Raw genomic sequence first — 20,709 nt, 5'->3', positions numbered from 1 at the left:
GTCTGGAATATGTATTATTTGAATATTTTTTCTGTTTTTTTTTTTTCAAAACTGATTATGTATTACTTATGTAAATCACATTTTGAAGTATTAATATAGCATATTCTGAAGCTGATACTTGATATACATTCCAATCACATCTGATAAATTTTTTTTTCTGCGGGGGTGGACAGAGTCTTGCAGTCACCCAGGCTCGAGTGCAGCGGCACAATCTCAGCTAACTACAACCTCTGCCTCCAGGGTTCAAACGATTCTCCTGCCTCAGTCTCCCAAGTAGTTGGGATTACAGGTCCTGCCACCATACCTGGCGAATTTATATATTTTTTTGTAGAGATGGGATAGAAATAGAAAGAAAATGGTTTTACCAAGGTAGGATTTTGGGGTTCACTCTGTCGAAGTCTTTTGGCACGATTTCTGTAGCCCATACTTTGGATGATAGAAAATTCATCTTTTAGATGTTCAGGAGAGTTATTTTCCTTTTTGGCAAAATTATAACTGTTTGCAACTGTAAATTTCAAGAGAAAACATTGTTTGCAGTTAGAGAAAAATGTACGAATTATAATCAAAGAAACCCTATATATGCTCTTTGTTGTGTTAAGACAATGCATTAAGGTAACCTATGATTTAAAAAAAAAAATCAACTGGTAATTCTACTCCTAGGAAACAAAGAAAAACAAATACACAGACCATCAAAGTTATTTAGAGTCCTTGTTTTCTACCTTAACACTAACAAATTTGTCTATCAATACCGTATTTCACTAAAGCTAAGACACCAACAATGTCAGTTGCATTATTATTTCCTGTATTACTAGAAAGAAAGCACACAAATTAAACAAATGACACATCATCAATAGTAAAATGCTCCCAATTTCACAGATGTTAAGATGTGAAAAATGTGCACCTTAGGATTAATAACAGGGTGTGAGACCAGTGGGAGTAACTTTTAAAAAACAGATTATAGAGCCAGGGACGATGGCTCACACCTGTAATCTCAGCACTTTGGTGGCACTCTGTGCTATAATCTCAGCACAGAGGTGGGCAGATCACGAGGTCAGGAGATCGAGACCATCCTGGCTAACATGGTGAAACCCTGTCTGTACTAAAAATATAAAAAATTAGCCAGGCATAGTGGTACGCGCCTGTAGTCTCAGATACTTGGAAGGCTGAGCCAGGAGAATTGCTTGAACCCGGGAGGAGGAGGTTGCAGATCGCGCCTGCGCGACAGAGCAAGACTCCATCTCAAAAAATAAAAACAGATTATAGATACAGAACTGAAATTAACCTAGACTAAGAGGTCTTATTACCACATCATAGAAAATAATTGTGCAAACTTCCTGAGTTTTCATAGACAGCACCTGAGCGTTAAGTCTTGGGCTATTAAATACTTACACTGCAAACCCGTGTCAAGCTCAAAAGCGTGAATGATTTTCAATAGTTCTTCAACAAGTTGACTAAATCTTGTACTTTCCTGTAGGCTTCTGAAATTAAATTGTTTGAAAAACACCCTCAGCAAGTGATTATCAACTTTTTAAAGACACTAAAATAAGAAAAGACATGTAAACAAAAATAAGATGCAGCAACAGTAGAACACCTCTATAATCAATACGTCATTGACATCCAAATAAACCATGTAACAGTACTGTTTTAGTAACGTTTTGTCATTCATTGAAGTCTACCAAATGCCTCAAATTATCTGATATAATACTGCCCTAAATCCATAGCAGATATAAATCCACTGGATAGAAAACTAGAGAACTTATTTCTTTAAAATTTAGAGACAGGATCTTGCTCTGTTGTGTAGGCTAGCATGTAGTGCCACAATCATAGCCCACTGCAGCCTCAAACTTCTGCACTCAAGCTATCCTCCCCCTACAGCCTCCCAAGTAGCTAGGACTATGGGGATATGCCACCATGTACTATGGTGCCCAGACTGATCCCAAACTCCTGGCTTCAAGTGATAATCCCACCTCAGCCTCCCAGTGTGGTAGGGTTTTAGGCAAGAGCCATCACACCCTGCTGGGTTTACTGTTCTTAACTTCTGAACCCCACCCAATTCCTCACTGTTAGTTCTGCCTCTCAAGGGTTTCTGTCAAATTATGATTATATTTCTTTGAAAACACAAATAGATAACAATGTCCAAAGGAAGACTTGGGTTTAGTAAAGTGGAATTAAAACATAATTCATTCATTCCTTTAAGCATCTGAGTGCCTACTATATACCAAACTTCAGAGAAAGTGTTAATTAAGACAAAGTTGCTACACTAATAGAATTTATCTTGTGGCAGAAGAGATACACAATATATAAATACATTTTGTTTGTCTAAATTATTAGATAGAAACACAAACCTTTAATCCCAGCACTTTGGGAGGCCCAGGCAGGCAAATCACCTGAGCTCAGGAGTTACCAGCCTGGGCAATGCGGCAAAACCTCATCTTCATAAAAAAATACAAAAATTGGCTGGGCATGGTAGTGTGCGCCTGTAGTCCCAGCTACTTGGGAGGCTAACATAGGAGGAGCCCGGAAGGTGGAGGCTGCAGTGAGCTGAAATCACACCACTGCACTCCAGCCTGGGCAACAGAGCAAGACCTTGTCTTAAAAAAACAAATAAATAAAAAGAAACACAGTGAAAAAAAATAAAAAGATTAGCAGACAATTGGGGCAGGGGGATAGAGCCCTACTTTACCTAAGTCTGCAAGTTCTAACACTACTTAGAAACATTAAAGAAAGGCAGTAAGTTTCTAATACATGTATAAGGCAGATGTCCCATAAAACTTTCAGGAAAATAACTCTGGAAATAATTCACTGTCTGCTAAAAACTCTTTTATAAATTTGTCTACTGATGAATGGTTTTGTAGGAACACAAGCTATGTTATTAAATAATTTCTACTTTTTCCTACTGTTGTTGCTTTCAACCTGCCATAATTACTCAAATTATATACCTTTTGGTTATATCATTCTTACACAAAGGACACTGTGAAGGCCCTTTCTTCTGGTTAAGAAGTTTCAGCATGCAAAATCTATAAATTATAAAGAAAGAACAATCCAAGTTACTTCCTTTTATAGAGACAATACTCAAAAGGCAAATAGCCATGAAAAGATAATCTCACAACTGCCCTTAAGAGCCATTTAAAAAGTAATGGCAGGTGAATTACAACCAATAGTTTCCCAATTGTTTTTAGATGCTGCATAAGCAAAAACCTAAACTACATAAGCAATGATCTATGAAAACTGAACTTACATGCATATGGCTTACTGTTATGATCACATAAAACTTATCAAAAGTTAATATGGCATATTTAATGATATATTCATAATTATTTCATGCTGCATAATCAAATATAAATGGTAAGCAGTTCATGTAAGATGACTATAATTAGTTTAAAATCTCAACACCTCACCACAAATCTATAGTAATCAAGACAGTGTGGTAATAGCATAACAGACATATACATCAATAAAATGAAATTGAGAGTATAGAAATAAACTCATACATATATCTATAATCAAGTGATTTTCAACAATAATAAATATTGAGACAATTTTCATTTTTATTTGTTTGTTTGTTTTTTTGTTTTGAGATGGAGTTTCGCTCTGTTGCCCAGGCTGGAGTGCAGTGGTACAATTTCAGCTCAATGCAAACTCCATCTCCCTGGTTCAAGCAATTCTCCTGTCTCAGTCTCCCAAGTAGCTAGGATTACAGGTGTGTACCATCATGTCCCGCTAATTTTTTGTATTTTTAGTAGCGACAAGGTTTCACCATGTTGACCAGGCTGTTTGAACTCCTGACATCAAGTGGTCCACCTGCCTTGGCCTCCCAAAATGCTGAGATTACAGGCATGAGCCACTGTGCCCCGCTAATTTTTATTTTATTTTTAAATTATTATTATTATTATTATTTGAGACAGAGTATTTCTCTGTCACTGAGTCTGAAGGGCAGTGACAATATCGGCCAACTACAACCTCCATCTCCTAGACTCAAGCAATTCTTTTGCCTCAGCCTCCCGAGTAGCTAGGATTACAGACATGCACCACCATGCCCAGCCAATTTTTTGTATTTTTAGTGTCACCATGATCCACCTGCCTTGGCCTCCCAGAGTGCTGTGAGCCACTGCTCCCAGCCCCAAGATGACTGAATGGGAAAATAACAGTTTTTGATTTTCTTAACAAATAGTGTTGGGACAAGAGTATACCCACATGTAAAAGAACGATGTAATACTCATATCTCACTCCAAATAACAAAACTAAATTCAAAGTGGATCATAGCCGGACACCATGGCTCACACCTGTAATCACAACACTTTGGGAGGCCAAAGTGGGTGGAATATGACGTCAGGAGATGGAGACACCCTGACCAACATGGAGAAACCCCGTCTCTACAAAAAAAACAAAAAATTAGCCAGGAGAGGTGGCACATGCCTGTAATCCCAGCTACTCAGGAGGCTGTGGCAGGAGAATTGCTTGAACCTGGGAGGCAGAGGTTACAGTGAGCCAAGCTCACACCATTGCACTCCAGCCTGGGCAACAAGAGTAAAACTCAATCACAAAAAAAAAAAAAAAAAAAAAAGTAAGTGGATCATAGACCAGAAGTAGAGAGAGCAACGGTGATGATAATTAAAAGCGGTGATTCGGAAGGGCACGGTGGCTCACGCCTGTAATCCCAGCACTTTGGGAGGCCGAGGCAGGTGGATCACGAGGTCAAGAGATCGAGACCATCCTGGTCAACATGGTGAAACCACGTCTCTACTAAAAATACAAAAAATTAGCTGGGCATGGTGGTGCGTGCCTGTAATCCCAGCTACTCAGGAGGCTGAGGCAGGAGAATTGCCTGAACCCAGGAGATGGAGGTTGTGGTGAGCCGAGATCGCACCATTGCACTCCAGCCTGGGTAACAAGAGCGAAACTCCATCTCAAAAAAATAAAAAAGCAGCGATTCACTCATACAGCCAATATCTGCATACTTACTACATGTCTGGTACTATTCTAGATGGAGGGGATTCAATAGAAAGGCAAAATAAGGGCCGGGCATGGTGGCTCATGCCTGTAATCACAGCATTTTGGGAGGCCAAGGCAGGCAGATCATGAGGTCAGGAGATCGAGACCGCCCGGCTAACATGGTGAAACCCCATCTCTACTAAAAATACAAAAATTAGCCAAGCACAGTGGTGCACACCTATAGTCCCAGCTACTCAGGAGGCTGAGGCAGGAGAACTGCTTGAACCCAGGAGGTGGAGGTCGCAGTGAGCCAACATCGTGCCTCTGCACTCCAGCCTGGGGAACAGAACGAAACTACATCTCAAAAAAAGAAAAGAAAAATAAGATCCTGCAAAATAAAACAAAAAGGACATAATATTCTGGTGAAGGGGGTGACTAGGTAGGGAGTAAATAGCAGACACTGACAATGAAGAGAGCCAGGAAAGAAAAGATTAAAGGAGCTTAAAAAAAGTCACTGGGGCTGCACATGGTGGTTCACGCCTGTAATCCCAGGACTTTGGGAGGTGGGTGGATCAATTGAGGCCAGAAGTTCAAGACCAGCCTGGCCAACATGGTAAATCCCTGTCTCTACTAAATATCCAAAAATTAGCTGAGCACCACTATGGTGGTACACCTGTAGTCCCAGCTACTTGGGAGGCTGAGGCAGGAGAATTGTTTGAACCTGGGAGGCAGAGGTTACAGCAAGCCAATATCACACCACTGCACTCCAGCTTAGGCGACAGATTAAGACTCTGTCTCAAAGGGAAAAAGAAAAGGCATTGGGAATGGTGAGATAAGACACTTAGAAAATACTCTTTACTAGCCAGGTAATTTAACATTTATTACCCTCTATTGGCCAGGTGCAGTGAGTGGCTCATGCTTGCAATCCCAAGGGGCCGAGGCAGATCACTCCAGGACAGGAGTTTGAGACCAGCCTGGCTAACGTGGTGAAACCCTGTCTCTACTAAAAATACAAAAAAATTAGCTGAGCGTGGTGGTGCATGCGTGTAATCCCGGCTACTTGGGAGGCTGAGGCGTGAGAATCGCTGGATCCTTGGAAGGTGGAGGCTGTAATGAGCCAAGATCATCCCATTGTACTCCAGCCTGGGCAACAAAGTGACACTCTGTCTCAAAAAAAAAAAAAGAAACACACACACACACACACACACACAGAGGCCAGACAGTGGCTCACACCTGTAATCCCAGCACTCTGGGAGGCCAAGGCGAGTGGATCATGAGATCAAGAGATCTAGACCATCCTGGCCAACTAGGTGAAGCCCCATCTCTATTAAAACTACAAAAAAAATTAGCTGGGTGTGGTGGCATGCACCTGTAGTCCTGGCTATTCAGGAGGTTGAGGCAGGAGAATCACTTGAACCTGGAAGGTGGAGGCTGCAGTAAGCCAAGCTCACTGCAGCTTTGAACTCCTGCCCTCAAGTGATCCTTCTGCCTTGGCCTCCCAAAGTACTGGGGTTATGGGCAGAAGCTACATCAGGTCCTTAATCTTTTTGTAAATCACTCTAATAGTATAGTATGTTCAGCATTTGTTACTCAAGGTGACGGTAAAACATACAGTTCTAAATAAACATACAATTCATTCCAGAAAGATTCTCATCCAGAGAAACTGAAAGCCCCAGCACTTTAAAAGGTTACCTTCAGCTATCTGTAATAAATACTGGAACTTTGAGTCTCACTCTTGTCACCCAGGCTGGAATGCAGTGGCAGGATCTTGGCTCACTTCAACCTCCGCTTCCAGGGTTCGAGCAATTCTCCTGCCTCAGCCTCCTGAGTAGTTTCGACTACAGGCATGCACCACCACACCCAGCTAATTTGTCTTTTTAGTAGAGTTGAGGTTTCACCATGTTGGCCAGGCTGGTCTCGAACTCCTGACCTCAGGTGATCTGCCCTCCTCGGCCTCCCAAATTCCTGGGATTACAGGCCTGAGCTACTGTGCCCGGCCAATACTGGGACTTTTTAACTTTTCCTTTTTTGAGACAGAGATACACCCTGAACACAAGTCTGCCAGCTGGCTGGTGCCTACCTCTGAATTCTGTCTTTTTCCTCCCATTCTTCTTTCCCAGTAAGAATTCAGAAGCTCATTTCTACTGTCTTTTCCCTGTCCCACGTCACCCCACTGGCCTAGATCTGTTCCCAACAGTTTCCATGTGATTCCTCAGCCCTTGCTCCCTAGACATGTGCCAAGACAATACAAGTTTATCTCTCTATTTCAAGAATTTTTAGTTTAATAACTTTGTGGCGTCTAGAGCAGTACTTCTCAAACTGTCTATGGTATAGACCAATTTTTTCACAGACCAGTACTTTCAAAAAAATAAGGCCAGGTGTAGTGGCTCAGGCCTGTAATGCCAGCACTTTGGGAGGCCAAGGTGGATGGATCACCTGAGGTAAGGAGTTCAAGACCAGCCTGGCCAACATGGTGAAACCACATCTCTACTGAAAATAGAAGAATTAGCCGGGGCGTGGTGGTGGGCACCTGTAGTCCCAGCTACTCGGGAGGCTGAGGCAGGAGAATTGCTTGAACCTGGGAGACGGAGGTTGCAGTCAGCTGAGAGTGTGCCACTGCACTACAGTTTGGGTGACAGAGGTGGAGATGCGGTGAGCTGAGATCGCACCATTGCATTCCAGCCTGGGCAATAACAGCAAAACTCTGTCTCAAAAAAAAAAAAAAAGCATTCTGGAATTTAAAAAGTCCTGAAAGGATACAAAAGAAATTGATCATTGTGGTTGTCTGGGGAGGGAACAAGGAGGCAAGGGTTGTAGGGTAAGAGGAAAATATACTTTGCATCAAATACCCTTTTGTGTCAATAAACTTTTTAACAAGTACATAGTTTGTACCTGGTACCAGGTTATATACCAGGTACATAAATACTAAAAACAAATTAGTTGACATTTAAGGTAAGATGTGATCATAGCTTAACATAAAGGAAAGGAGAAAGCCCACTTGTTCTACTAAATTACCTACTCTACTTTTTCTGAAATTCTTTCATTAAGAAACAAACATTTTCATTTCAAAGGGCAAGATCATCAAATTTGTAAATATAACTTGAATCACTGCTATGAATGAATTTCGGCATAAATAGAAACTGTTATCAGGTCCTTTCCTGTCTTCACAATGATTCTGAAGCAGGCAAACACTGAAGCTTAGAAGGGGAAATGCAGAAGGATATGCAGAAATGAACAGAAAGGAGAAACTGGGAAGGATGAAACACAGTTTGCTTATTTCACAACTGCTTGCAGTTTGCCTTCACTGGTGGACACAAAAAATACAAAATACTGTTCAAAGTGATTTTACATCCTAATTGATAATATATTTCAAAACTTGACTAGGAACTATGATTACAACCAACTTATGATGACTGTATACTCTCTGAGAAAGAATGAAATAGAGTTGGATTTTTCTTTCTCACTTAATTGAAGAAACTAAAGCTTTTATAAAGTTAGGTGTGTCCTGGGTTCTGAAGAACAAACACAAAAGCTAATAATGGAGTCACATAATACATTCAACTTACTTGCAAAATATGTGGTCACACTTTGTGGAGACAGGTTCCTTGATCAACTCCAGACTAGTAGGGTGGGCGGGGGGGGGGGGGAAGGAAAATAAATCAGGCTCAATAATTTATTTAAAAACAAAGATATTCTTAGTAAAGAAGTTCAACTTTGAGCTGTTATAACTGAATCAACATAAGGCTTCACATTCATTCAATAAATCTGTATTCTGTTCAATGTCTGCTGTGCCAGGAACTAAGAATACAGCAGAGAATACGGTCCTTACTTTCAGTGAGCTTTCAAACATCAAAACAGAACTATATTGATCCCTTCAATACTCTATATTATCATCAGCATTGAAAAAATTAGTTGATAATAGTTCATAATATTTCCAGTAATGTATTTTTCTGCACTATCACTGTGAGTTCACATCTAGTATCTTAACTCTAAGCTCCATAAGGACAAAATTTTTTGCTTATATTTCTTTTGAATTCCTTCTAGCAGTTTTCTTTCTTTTTTTTTTTTTGAGTGTAAATGCCTTTTTAACTTAATATGGAAAATTTCAAGTATTTAAAAATTTCAAGTAAATAATAAAATGAACTCTATGGACCATCACCCTGCTTCGACAACCAGCAACTCATGGCCAATCTGTTTCATCCATATCCACTCCACCCCAGATTATTTTAATTATTATTACTTTTAAGATGAGATCTCGCTGTGTTGCCTAGGCTGGAGTGCAGTGGTGCGAACATAGCATACTGCAGCCTTGAACTCCATGAGCCATCATACTGGACCCAAGGGTTTTTTTTTTTTGAGATGGAGTTTCACTTTTGTAGCCCAGGCCAGAGTGCAATGGTGCAATCTTGCCTCACTGCATCCTCTGCCTCCTAGGTTCAAGCGATTCTCCTGCCTCAGCCTCCCAAGTAGTTGGAACTACAGGCATGCGCCACCGCACCTGGCTAATTTATTGTATTTTTAGTAGAGATGGGGTTTCACCATGTTGGCCAGGCTGGTCTCAAACTCCTGACCTCAGGTGATCTGCCTGCCTTGACCTCCCAAAGTGCTGGGATTACAGGCGTAAGCCACCACGCCCAGCCCCAAATTCTTCCTTGTCATTTATTTCAAAAATTAAGTCATTCGGGCTGGACGCAGTGGCTCACGCCTATAATCCCAGGACTTTGGGAGGCTGAGGCGGATGGATCACGAGGTCAAGAAATCGAGACCATGCTGGTCAACATGGTGAAATGCCATCTCTACTAAAAATACAAAAAAATTAGCTGGGCATGGTGGCACACACCTGTAGTACCAGCTACTGGGGAGGCTGAGGCAGGAGAATTGCTTAAACCCAGGAGGCGGAGGTTGGGGTGAGCAGAGATCGTGCCACTGCACCTCAGCCTGGGTAACAAGAGCGAAACTCCGTCTAAAAAAAAAAAAACAATTAGTCATTTGAACTGTAGAGTTTCCTGAATTCTGGATTTTGCTGATTGTATAACCCCATAGTGAGGTTTAACGTGTTCCTCTAGCCTTATTTCCTGTAGACTTACAGGCTTAATCAAATTCAGGTTGGCAAGAACACTTTACAGATGATACTGTGTACTCCAGAAGGGGCGTGATGTTTGGTATGAGATTACTTTGTAAAAACAGTGAAATAAGTACTCACTGAAGGAAATTTAGAAAATAATAAGCTTAAGGCTGGGCATGGTGCCTCATGCCTACAATATTAGCACTTTGGGAGGCTGAGATGGGCAGATCACTGAGCTCAGGAGTTCCAGACCATCCTGGCCAACAAGGTAAAACCCTGTCTCTGCTAAAAATACAAAAATTAGCCAGGCGTGGTGGTGCATGCCTGTGGTCCCAGCTACTTAGGAGGCTAAAGTGGAAGGATCACTTGAACCCTGGAGGAAGAGGTTGCAGAGTGAGCTAAGATCACACCACTGTACTCCAGCCTAGGTGACAGAGGAAGACTGTCTCAAAAGAAAATAAGCTTTAAAAAAATAAAAACAACTTGAGAAAATACATCACCCAAGTTCCCATCCCTGTCTATCTATAAAACCAAGGCCTTCCTGAGATTAATTCATTTATTATACTATAATAATTCATTTATTATAACAAGTATTTATTAAGTATCTATTACTATATTCAAGTACTATTCTAGGAGATGGAAATATAGCAGTTTACAAAATAAAGCCTGCTCTCATAGAGCTCACATTCTAGTGTGGTAGACAGTTGATGCAGAATTAAAGAATATATGGGAATAAGTGTATCTAAGAGAAAAAGCAAGCTGTGCATGTGGGAGTGAGATGAGATGTACACAGGGTAGGTTAGGAAAGGCTTCATTGAGATGAGACTGGAAAACAGCTTAACAATTTAAAGAAACACACCAACTGGGGGAAGAGCATTCCAGCAAATAGGGAGCAGAGAAGGAAAACCCTGAGCAGGACCATGCCTGTGTATGCAGGACATCAGACAGGTCAAGGTGCTAAAATATAATAATCGAGGGGGATATAGTAGGAAAAGACCATCAGAGGGATAGCTGGTAACTTCTGGTAGGAATCTGCAGGCTATTTTAAAGTCTTTAGCTTTATTCTGGTCTTTTTAATTTTTTTTTTTTTTTGAGATAGTCTCACTCTGCCACCCAGGCTGGAGTGCAGTGGCACTATCTTGGCTCATTGTAATCCCTGCCTCTTGGGTTCAAGCATTTTTCCTGCCTCAGCCTCCAAAAGTGCCGGGATTACAGGTGTGAGCCACCATGCCTGGCTGTCTTTTTAATTTGTAATATTAATTTTTGTAGAGACAGGATCTCACTATGTTGCCCATGCTGGTCTTGAATGCCTGGCTTCAGCAATCTTCCTGCTTCGGCTTCCCAAAGTATTGGGCTTACAGGTATGAGCTACCATACCCAGCTGGCGTTTTGCTTTCTGCTGAATGTGAATTTTTTTTAGGGGCTGGAGTCTTGCTCCATTCCCCAGGCTGCAGTGCAGTGGTGTGATCTTGGCTCACTGCAACCTCCGCCTCCTAGATTCAAGTGATTTTAGTGCCCCAGCCTCCAGAGTAGCTGAAATTACAGGCACTTGCCTTCACGCCCAGCTAATTTTTTTTTTTTTAGTAGAGATGGGGTTTCCATGTTGGCCAGGCTGGTCTTGAACTCCTGACCTCAGGTGATCCACCTGCCTCAGCCTCCCAAAGTGCTGGGATTATAGGCATGAGCCACCAAGTCCAGCTGAACCCCCGCCTTTTCTTGTTTATTAGTTCTGTCCCTCTAGAGAAGAACTGTTTTTTGGGTTCACTTTGCTCCTCAGGCTGGAGTGCAGTGGTGTAATCTTGGTTCACTGCAACCTTTGTCTCTCGGGTTGAAGTGATTCTTGTGCCTCAGCCTTCTGAGTAGCTGGGACGACAGGCGCATGCTGCTACACCAGCTAATTTTTTTGTATTTTTGGAAGGGAAGGGGTTTCGCCATGTTGCCCAGACTGGTCTTGAACTCCTGACCTCAAGTGATCTACCCACTTTGGCTTGGATTACAAGCGTGAGCCACTACACCTAACCCTAAATGTGAACTTTTGAAAGATTTTTTTGGTAAAAGTCTAGGCAGGACATCAAAGAACAAGTAATCTGGTAGTGTGACAAGAATGTGGTTGCTTCCATTAAATATTTAACTTTTTAGAAAATGATAAAAAGGGCCAGGTGCAGTGGCTGACACCTGTAATGCTAGCACTGTGGGAGGCCAAGGTGGGAGGATCACCTGAGGTCAAGAATTCAAGACCAGCCTGGCCAACATGAGGAAACCGTGTCTCTACTAAAACTACAAAAATTAGCTAGGCATGGTGGCACACGCCTGTAGTCCTGGCTACTCAGGAGGCTCAGGCAAGAGAATCACTTGGACCTGGGAGGCAGAGGTTGCAGTGAGCAGAGATCACACCACTGCACTCCAGCCAGCCTGGGTGACAGAGTGAGTGAGATTCCATCTCAAAAAAAGACAAAAACAAGGTTACAAGAAAAGCTTGAGGACAGTAACCTTATTGTGAAGGGTTTGATAATACAATTCTTGTAATCATGGGGTTCCTGACGAAGCATAGGGCAATGGAAAGAAAAACACTGGACTAAGTCAGAAGGCTGGGTTTCTACTAGCAGTTGTGTATATAAGCAGAGCCACCTTGGGCTAACCACTCCACCTGAACCTCAGTTTTCTTCTGTGTCACTCACCCTGCCAGTCTTCTTGGGAAAATGCTTCGCAACCTGAGATGACTTGTACCAATGTTGGTATTATTACTGGGACCCAACGTGACTTTAAAAAGAAAAATAACCTTGACAAAGAAAATTCTAATTTGTTACTAAATCACTATTTCTGAGTTAAGCTATATTTCAAAGAAACTCTCCGTAAAAGAAAAATTGGATTTAGTTATGATACCAGATGGCTTTCATTCTCGCCACTGACTCAATTCTGAAATAATTATATTTCAGTATGGTAATTATAATCCAAGCTATATAAACACACTGTAAACACAAACTTTGAACAGATGAAAACTTCAATATGTAAAAAAGTAAGGAATGTTGAAGGAAGAATGTAAAAAGGGAATCGGAAAAAAATTAAAATGTTCCTCTTCTAGGTCCTAATGAGAGTAAATGTTTACTATAAAAATGATTCAAATATTTTAAACACTTTTCAAACCAGGCAATATTTTAGGCCTACCGTATATTTGCATTTTAAGCTTCCAATATGGGTAAATGACTGGAAAAAGCAGCTAGGTTTAGGTTGAAAAATAACCCACTGGGGTACACATTTTAGCAAATTATTCTGAAAGTCAAAAATGTGAGTCTTATGTAAAAAGTTACAAAGAACTACCAATTATCAGAAATAGCTGCCAGTAGTGACTTAGAGACCAGCAGAAAGAATTTTAGTTTGAGAAACCTAAAAAGGCTGAAAACCTACCCTATATCTACCACAAATAATACTGTTTCTGTCCATGATCATGAATCGTGTATTTTTTTTTTGAGACGGAGTTTCACTCTTGCTACTCAGGCTGGAGTGCAATGGCGCGATCTCGGCTCACCGCAACCTCCGCCTCCTGGGTTCAAGCAATTCTCCTGCCTCAGCCTCCCGAGTAGCTGGGACTACAGGTGCGCACCACCATGCCCAGCTAATTTTTGTATTTTTAGTAGAGACGGGGTTTCACCATGTTGACCAGGATGGTCTCGATCTCTTGACCTCGTGATCCACCCGCCTCGGCCTCCCAAAGTGCTGGGATTATAGGCGTGAGCCACTGCGCCTGGCCAACTTTCATTCTTATATCTTTAATTTTTGTGTATCTGATTTTACTTGATGGTTTAATTAGCCAGAACGAGAAAGAACACGCTATTTTTATGACTCTGTCCCATGAAAATGTAAACATAAAGGGACCCAAATGCCACACTAGTGAGGATTTTTTTGATCACTGTGGTTGTCATGAGTAAGTTTTACGCTTTTTCAAAAGCAGTTTTTTCCTACAATGTCATTTCCTGCTTCTGACGCTGATTTTCAATACATTGATAAATTACAAATCTTGTTTTCCTCTGATTTTATTTATTTATTTATTCTTTTGAGATGGAGTTTCACTCATTACCCTGGAATGCAACGTGGCAATCTTGGCTCACCACAACCTCTGTCTCCCAGGTTCAAGAGATTCTCCTGCCTCAACCTCCCAAGTAGCTGGGATTACAGGCATGTGTCAGCACACTGGCTAATTTTGTATTTTTAGTAGAGATGGGGTTTCTCCGTGTTGGACAGGCTGGTCTCGAACTCCCAACCTCAAGTGACCTGCCTGCCTTGGCCTACCAAAGTGTTGTGAGCCACCCCGCCTGGCCTTCCTCTTATTTTTGTTTAGCTAAAATGTTGACCGGCAAGGGAGAGGATGGCTATTTATAAACATTGTATCTCTCTGAAAGCATAATTTGCATTTTCCTTAATCTGGTTAAGTTGACACCAAATATGAGAAACAACTTTCATAAAGAACAAAAGAAAATTTGCTTGAATTTACCCTTCTTTATTGAGGGTAAGAGGCAATAGGTACAACTTTTCACCTTATTTTTTGAATGTTCCTATTAACCATCACCGTATTTTACAAAATTAAACTATCAAAGAAGTAATCCAGTTCAGTTTATTATTTAATTTATTCGACAAACGCTTATTGAGTGGCAACTAGGTCCCAAGTACTGTTCTAACTACTGAAGATACAGATGTACGTGAACAAAACAAAAATCTCTGGCATCCTGGAGTTTACATTCCGTGGGAGTAGAGATTAAGGCTGAATACATTACACAGAATGTCAGCTAGTAATAAGTGTTATGGAGAAGCAGCAGGAATGGAGGATAAAGTGTGTGTTTGGGGTACTGCAATTTTAAATAGCACTGTATGCTATTTAAAGAAAGGTGGTATTTCTATCAAGATTTTCAAACTGTGGCTGGGTGCAGTGGCTCATGCCTGAAATCCCAGCACTTTGGGAGGCCAAGGTGGGTAGATCACTTGAGGTCAGGAGTCTGAGACCAGCACAGCCAACATAGCAAAACCCTATCTGTATAAAGAAATATAAAAATTAAGCCGGGCGCGATGGCTCACACCTGTAATCCCAGCACTTTGGGAGGCTGAGGCGGGCGGATCACCTGAGGTCAGGAGTTCAAGATCAGCCTGACCAATATGGTGAAACCCCGTCTTAAAAAAAATAAAAAAATAAAAAATAAATATAACAATTAGCTGGGCATGGTGGTACACACCTGTAGTCCCAGCTACTCTGGAGGCTGAGGGGGGAGGATCACTTGAGCCTGGCAAAGTTGAGGCTGCAGTGAGCTGTGATAGCACCACTGCACTTCAGCCTCTCGACAGAACTCCTGTATTAAAAAAGCCTCTACATTTCATTGATGTAAATTATACCTCAATTCAAAAACAAAATATGAATAGTACAGTCCCCACTTCCTTTTATAGATGAAGAAAAACAACGGCTCACTCAGAGTCAGACTTGCTAAAGGTTTTTGTTAACTTGCAGTATTCTTATTCAAGTGTACACAGCCAGTTTCAGACAAAGCTTCTTCCAAAGACCTATCCCCTCAATGACACCAATCATCCATGATTTTTTCTTTTGAGATGAAGTTTAGTTCTGTCAAGGCTGGAGTTCAGTGGCACAATCTTGGCTCACTGCAACCTCCGCCTCCCAGGCTCAAGCGATTCCCCTGCCTCAGCCTCGTGAGTAGCTGGGATAACAGGCACACGCCACCATCCCCAGCTAATTTTTGTATTTTTAGTAGAGACGGGGTTTCACCACATTGGCCAGTATGGTCTCGATTCCTGACCTCATGATCCACCCACCTTGGCCTCCCAAAGTGCTGGGATTACAGGCGTGAGCCACCCGTGGCAAGCCTCATCCATTTTGCCATTTCAAGTGATGGAGGTGGTTTTAGAGTTAGAAGAAAGCCAAAATGCCACTTAATCTAAACTAGATTCCTGCCCCAGTGCAGAACCAATCAAGACAGGATCCCCGTCTTTCCTGGACCACAGGATTTGTGTTGAAGAGGAGAGGAGTGGGAGCAGCAGAGTGGATGAAGAACAAGGAGTCATTTTCTATATTTTTAAAGTTCTTCAGTTAAAAAAATCAGCAATTCCAATAGCCTAATCTTACTAGATAGGTCTTTTCCTCACTACTGTGTAAGGTCAATTCTGTTCATTTGCATTGGAGGTGATCATACAGGAATTCCAAATTAATAACCTCATGTGTTGACTTACCAGATTGGACACTCTAAGATTTTCTGCATAGCATTAAGGACATTTTGTACTTCTTCAACATGAACAGCAGATAAATCCATTTCTTTCTGTTCCAATAAACTTTGACATATTAGAAAAACATATGTATTTATATTTTTAAAAGATTTATAAAATGACAACATCTTTTCATTTAAAAATAAGGTAAATATAAGATTTAGAAGGTTTTAGAATAATATAAACCATAGAGCTAATAACAAAAGCCTTTATTTTTAAAGATTCTAGAAGTTGCTTTTTGTAATTAGACAACATAAATTCTGTATTTTTTCACATATCGTTTCTAATCCCTTGGGTCTTTTCCTTTCTCCAAGAAAGAGAAAGCCACAAGGGAGTGACTGACCGGGTAGGTAGTGGCAGCCTTAGCTTTCTCGAATGCTTCTGGCTGTTTTTTTCTTCTTGCATAAAACCGAAACCAACAACAACAAAACCAACACACCAACCAACGCCTCCCTGCACCTAACCTTTCCCAGTAACCTGATCTCATCGCAGGATTCGCCTTAAGCACATCCCTGCAGCATCTGTTGCTACTAAAGCTCCTCTACTTCCCTCTTGTGCTTTATCAATATCAGAAATGGATCCAGTTCTTAAGGGTTCTCTCTCCCACAAAATCCTGTCTCCTCCCCTTCCCAGATGTGTTCCTGCCACCTCTTCTTCCACAAGTTCCCGTCCTCTCATATATACCAGCTGGTGGGTTGTTTTTTTTTTTTTGTTTCTGTCGCCCAAGCTAAGTGCAATGGCGCGATCTCGGCTCACCGCAACCTCTGCCTCACGGGTTCAAGCAGTTCTCCTGCCTGAGCCTCCTAAGTACCTGGGATTACAGGCGTGCACCACGACGCCCGGCTAATTTTTGTATTTTTAGTAGAGACGGGGTTTCACCATGTTGGTCAGGCTGGTCTCAAACTCCGTGATCCGCCCATCTCAACCTCCTAAAGTGCTGGGATTACAGGCGTGAGGCACTGCTCCTGGCCACCAGCCGGTGTTCTTATGGACACGTGTGACATGGTAAAAGCCCCATAAAACTGCATACCTCAACCATACCTCGGCTTTCTTTTTTCTTTTTTTGAGACGGAGTTTCGCTCTTGTTACCCAGGCTGGAGTGCAATGGCGTGATCTCGGCTCACTGCAACCTCCGCCTCCTGGGTTCAGGCAATTCTCCTGCCTCAGCCCCGAGCAGCTGGGATCACAGGCACGCGCCACCGTGCCCAGCTAATCTTTTGTATTTTTAGTAGAGACGGGGTTTCACCACGTTGACCAGGATGGTCTCGATCTGTTGACCTTGTGATCCACCCGCCTCGGCCTCCCAAAGTGCTGGGATTACAGGCTTGAGCCACCGCACCCGGCCCACACCTCGGCTTTCTATTGAAACTGCTCTCTGTGACTCAAATGTGACAGGCAAGCAGTCCAAACCCATGCCATCTTGGCCCCTGCGACTTGTAATAAGTAATTAAGGTCTGTAATTTCCACCCTACCCAGACAATGTGTAAACAAATGCTAATCTTGACTTTTGTGAACTACTTAAGTAACAATCAGAATGTCAAAAGTCCTCTGGCCCTCGGAGTGTCCGGAGCCCCTCACCCTCATCTTCGCCTAGGAATCCACTGGAATGTCCAGAGCCCCTCACGCTCATCTCCACCCAGGATGATTCACAGCATCCACTAGCCCTCAGAACGTCTGAAGCCCCTCACCCCCAACCCCCGCCCTTTGTCCTCACTCCCGAGGTGGTTTTACGGGTATAAAAGGTCTTGACACCCTCCTTTGGGGGCCACGGGTTGGAGAGACGCGAGTCCTCGGTGGCCGCCGGCAATAAAGACCCTGCAATTTGGCATACTTTTGTCTTGGTGTTGACTTTCTATGCTCAGGCCAGTACAACAGACGTTGTTCCCCTCGAGGCACATTCCAGTTCCTATAACTAGGATTCCCCCTCAGACACACCATGCCCTCTTCCTTATCCTCGGTGCTTCCCTCGCGATCTACAAACTGCCCCCCGCCCCAGGGTTCACAACGCCTTACGCCTCTTAGGTTCCACCGTCCTCCCACCCCCAGCCTAAAGAATACCTATCTGTTCTGCTTTGGAAATTCACTCTCGCCCGCCAGTCCCCCGGAGCATCGCTTGGGACCCTGTCCCTTTCCCGGGGTTCTATTACCTTTACCCAGAGCAGAGCGTACAGGCGTCAGGACCTCTTGGGACCAGGGGCCCAGTTATCTGAGAAACCTCACGCCCCGTCCACCATTCAGAGTCTCAGCGAGCTCACGCCGCGCAGTCGCAGTTTAAATTTATCTGTAATTCCCGCGCTTTTCCGTTGCCACGGAAACCAGCGGGCTGCCACTGAACAACAGCCTCCTAGAATTCAAGACGCATTACAGGAAGGGCGAGACAGAAAGAGCCAAGCGTCTCTCGGGGCTCTGGATTGGCCACCCAGTCTTCCGCCGAATGGCGTAGAAAGAAAGAGACGGAAAAGGAGGCACTCTTACCTGGGTTTGCCAGAAAGCGCCCGCCCTCTCTCCGCTACGCTAACGCTTGCGGCTTATTACGTCACAGTAATTGCTGTACGAAGGCCAGAATCGCTACCAAAGACCTGAATGTGAGCGCGAGATAGCGTTCAAAGCTGTCGTAAGAGCTTCCGTTCCCCCACTCTTTCCGCTCCAATGGAGGTCTCCTGTTTAGGTAAATAAAAGGATTGTGGTGGCGGGGGGTGGGGGACGGCGATGGAAGAGAACTACAATTTCCACCATGCATTGCGGAATGAAAGGCCTTCGCCACCGTGTTTCTTGAAAACTGTAGTCTTATGGAGCTGACCATCCAATACCGAAGCGGGCACAATTCTCACGGAAATCCAGTGGATAAATTGGAGACCTCCGAGCCCTTATACATGTCAACAGTTATGGATTGGAGTGTTGTTATGTTTTGTATCTTGAGAGCGGAGACTAGGCCAAAAAAAAAGATACGTATAACTCCTAGGAAGACTACAATTCCCATCCAGCCCCACTAGTCCTCTAAGGTTAGTTGCCTGTGGGATCGCAGGGGCTACCGTATTTGCCTGGGGAAGGGGAAATCCGCTCTGACCCACGTCTGCGCACTCGTAGTTCCGCCCCTCGACCCCAATGTTTGTTATTGTTGTTCAGTTACAGGTTGCTTCTGCCCCGCCCCCGTCGATACAATCTCCACCAATCAATGGGGTGGTTGTTTTGAGGGACAAATGGCAAGATCCAATCATCTTGTCGGAAACTCAGAGAACCAGGGGACTAGTTACTGTCTTTATCCGCCATGTTAGATTCACCGCCACAGGGATAGCGGCAGAGCTGGCTGCGGACGGTCCTTGCATTGGCCTCTGGCAGGCGCCCCCCGGGGGCGGGAAGCTGGTAAGGAAGCAGCTGCGGTTACCTAGGAGTGGGGTCACGTCACACTAAGAGGGTTTGGGGAAGTTCAAGAGAGGAATCCTGCAAAGAAGACGGGGCACTTTTTCCGTGTCTCGGGACACCTAATCTTTTTAGTGATTGGATGAGAGAGCCCTTCTTGTTCAGAGGGACCGAGTGGGCGAAAAGCGCTGGAGAGGTGGAGGGTCTGTGGTTCAGAACATCCGGCTTCAACTGGTGGAAGGCCACGACTCCCCCGCAGAAAGAGGGCCTAGGCAAAGAAATTGAGAGGGAGTCCTCGGGGTGGTGACACCGTCTTGGGAACATGGAGTGCTGGGAAACGATAACTGGAAGACTAGGATGAAGTCTGCAAGTAAAAATATGACACTACCCACATATTCTCATCCCATCCTTCTTTTTTCGGGACCCTCTTAAAGCGATCCCTTTGGTTAGGGACCTTCGGTTTTGGAAAGGCACTATTTTTCCTTTTTATCAAACACCCAGCTTTCAGGACACACTTTTTTTATTTTTTATTTTTCTGAGACAGAGTCTCGCAGTGTTGCCCAGGCTGGTCTTGAACCGCTCCTGACCTCAGGTCACACATTTTAAAGCTTCGATAACTTGGCTTGTACAGGCCTCTGGTGGAGACAGTAATCAAAGCTCAGGTTTCCAGGTCTGTTTCATTAAAGGGATTTTGTTGAGGCTGGAAGAAGAAAAAAATCGACGTAGAGGAAAAGCTAACTTGTGTCAAGCAAAGGTGAGTCAGTGGCATGGACTTAAAATAATGCCAGTTACGAAAGCCCTGGGACCCAGCTATCTGTCTTACTGGCTTTAGACCTAAGGGGCAGATGGGGTTAACCATAGCTTTGGTATTTACAGAAGTTCAAGATTAATGTTCTTGTGGAAAGAATCTTTTTACATGTCAGCCAAAGATAGTTTCTTATGAAGACCTGGATATGGTCCAGCTAAGCTAGAATCTCCCACTTCCTGTTTTCTCTTAGTTGGCCGACCAGCTGGAGGAGCTCCAGAGTATCTAAATTAATTTCCAATTGTGTAATTTGAGAAACAGAGGAAGATTCATTTCCTTAAGTGTGTTT

At 43.1% G+C, this 20,709-nt stretch overlaps 3 protein-coding genes across 64 annotated transcripts in view; 1 reads left to right on the top strand and 2 right to left on the bottom strand.

The window, feature by feature from the left end:
• The window catches only part of BRCA1 (BRCA1 DNA repair associated), an 85,071-nt gene extending 66,453 nt beyond the window's left edge, over positions 1-18,618 (bottom strand). For 15 of the 33 annotated variants that reach the window (XM_054256349.2, XM_054256350.2, XM_008996686.5 and 12 more), the window contains exons 1-6: positions 18,403-18,618; positions 16,223-16,321; positions 8,499-8,552; positions 2,940-3,017; positions 1,390-1,478; positions 366-505 (exon numbers count right to left, since the gene is read on the bottom strand). In XM_054256349.2, coding sequence (XP_054112324.2) covers positions 366-505; positions 1,390-1,478; positions 2,940-3,017; positions 8,499-8,552; positions 16,223-16,302 — 441 coding nt within the window. In that variant the 5' untranslated portion in view covers positions 16,303-16,321; positions 18,403-18,618. The remainder of the gene's footprint in view (positions 1-365; positions 506-1,389; positions 1,479-2,939; positions 3,018-8,498; positions 8,553-16,222; positions 16,322-18,402) is intronic. The other 18 variants (XM_078374366.1, XM_035301469.3, XM_054256355.2 and 15 more) reach the window with 5 other exon arrangements.
• Positions 18,619-18,793: 175 nt separating this feature from the next.
• NBR1 (NBR1 autophagy cargo receptor) overlaps positions 18,794-20,709 on the top strand; it is a 36,961-nt gene continuing 35,045 nt past the window's right edge. For 14 of the 30 annotated variants that reach the window (XR_013535934.1, XR_013535935.1, XR_013535933.1 and 11 more), the window contains exon 1: positions 19,529-19,618. The gene's annotated coding sequence lies outside the window, so the exon portion shown is untranslated. Of the gene's footprint in view, positions 19,258-19,528; positions 19,619-20,159; positions 20,370-20,709 lie in introns of those variants that run through there. The other 16 variants (XM_078374392.1, XM_078374381.1, XM_078374387.1 and 13 more) reach the window with 4 other exon arrangements.
• Positions 19,508-20,709, bottom strand: part of LOC144582689 (uncharacterized) — a 36,999-nt gene continuing 35,797 nt past the window's right edge. Inside the window, exon 3 of the mRNA XM_078374399.1 lies at positions 19,508-20,315. Within this exon, the coding sequence (XP_078230525.1) occupies positions 20,274-20,315 (42 nt within the window). The 3' untranslated portion in view covers positions 19,508-20,273. The remainder of the gene's footprint in view (positions 20,316-20,709) is intronic.

This window comes from Callithrix jacchus, chromosome 5 (genome assembly GCF_049354715.1).
Source record: "Callithrix jacchus isolate 240 chromosome 5, calJac240_pri, whole genome shotgun sequence".
NCBI lineage: Eukaryota > Metazoa > Chordata > Mammalia > Primates > Cebidae > Callithrix > Callithrix jacchus.
The sequence above is the reverse complement of the archived record's forward strand: the minus strand, read 5'-3'. Positions and strand labels throughout refer to the sequence as shown.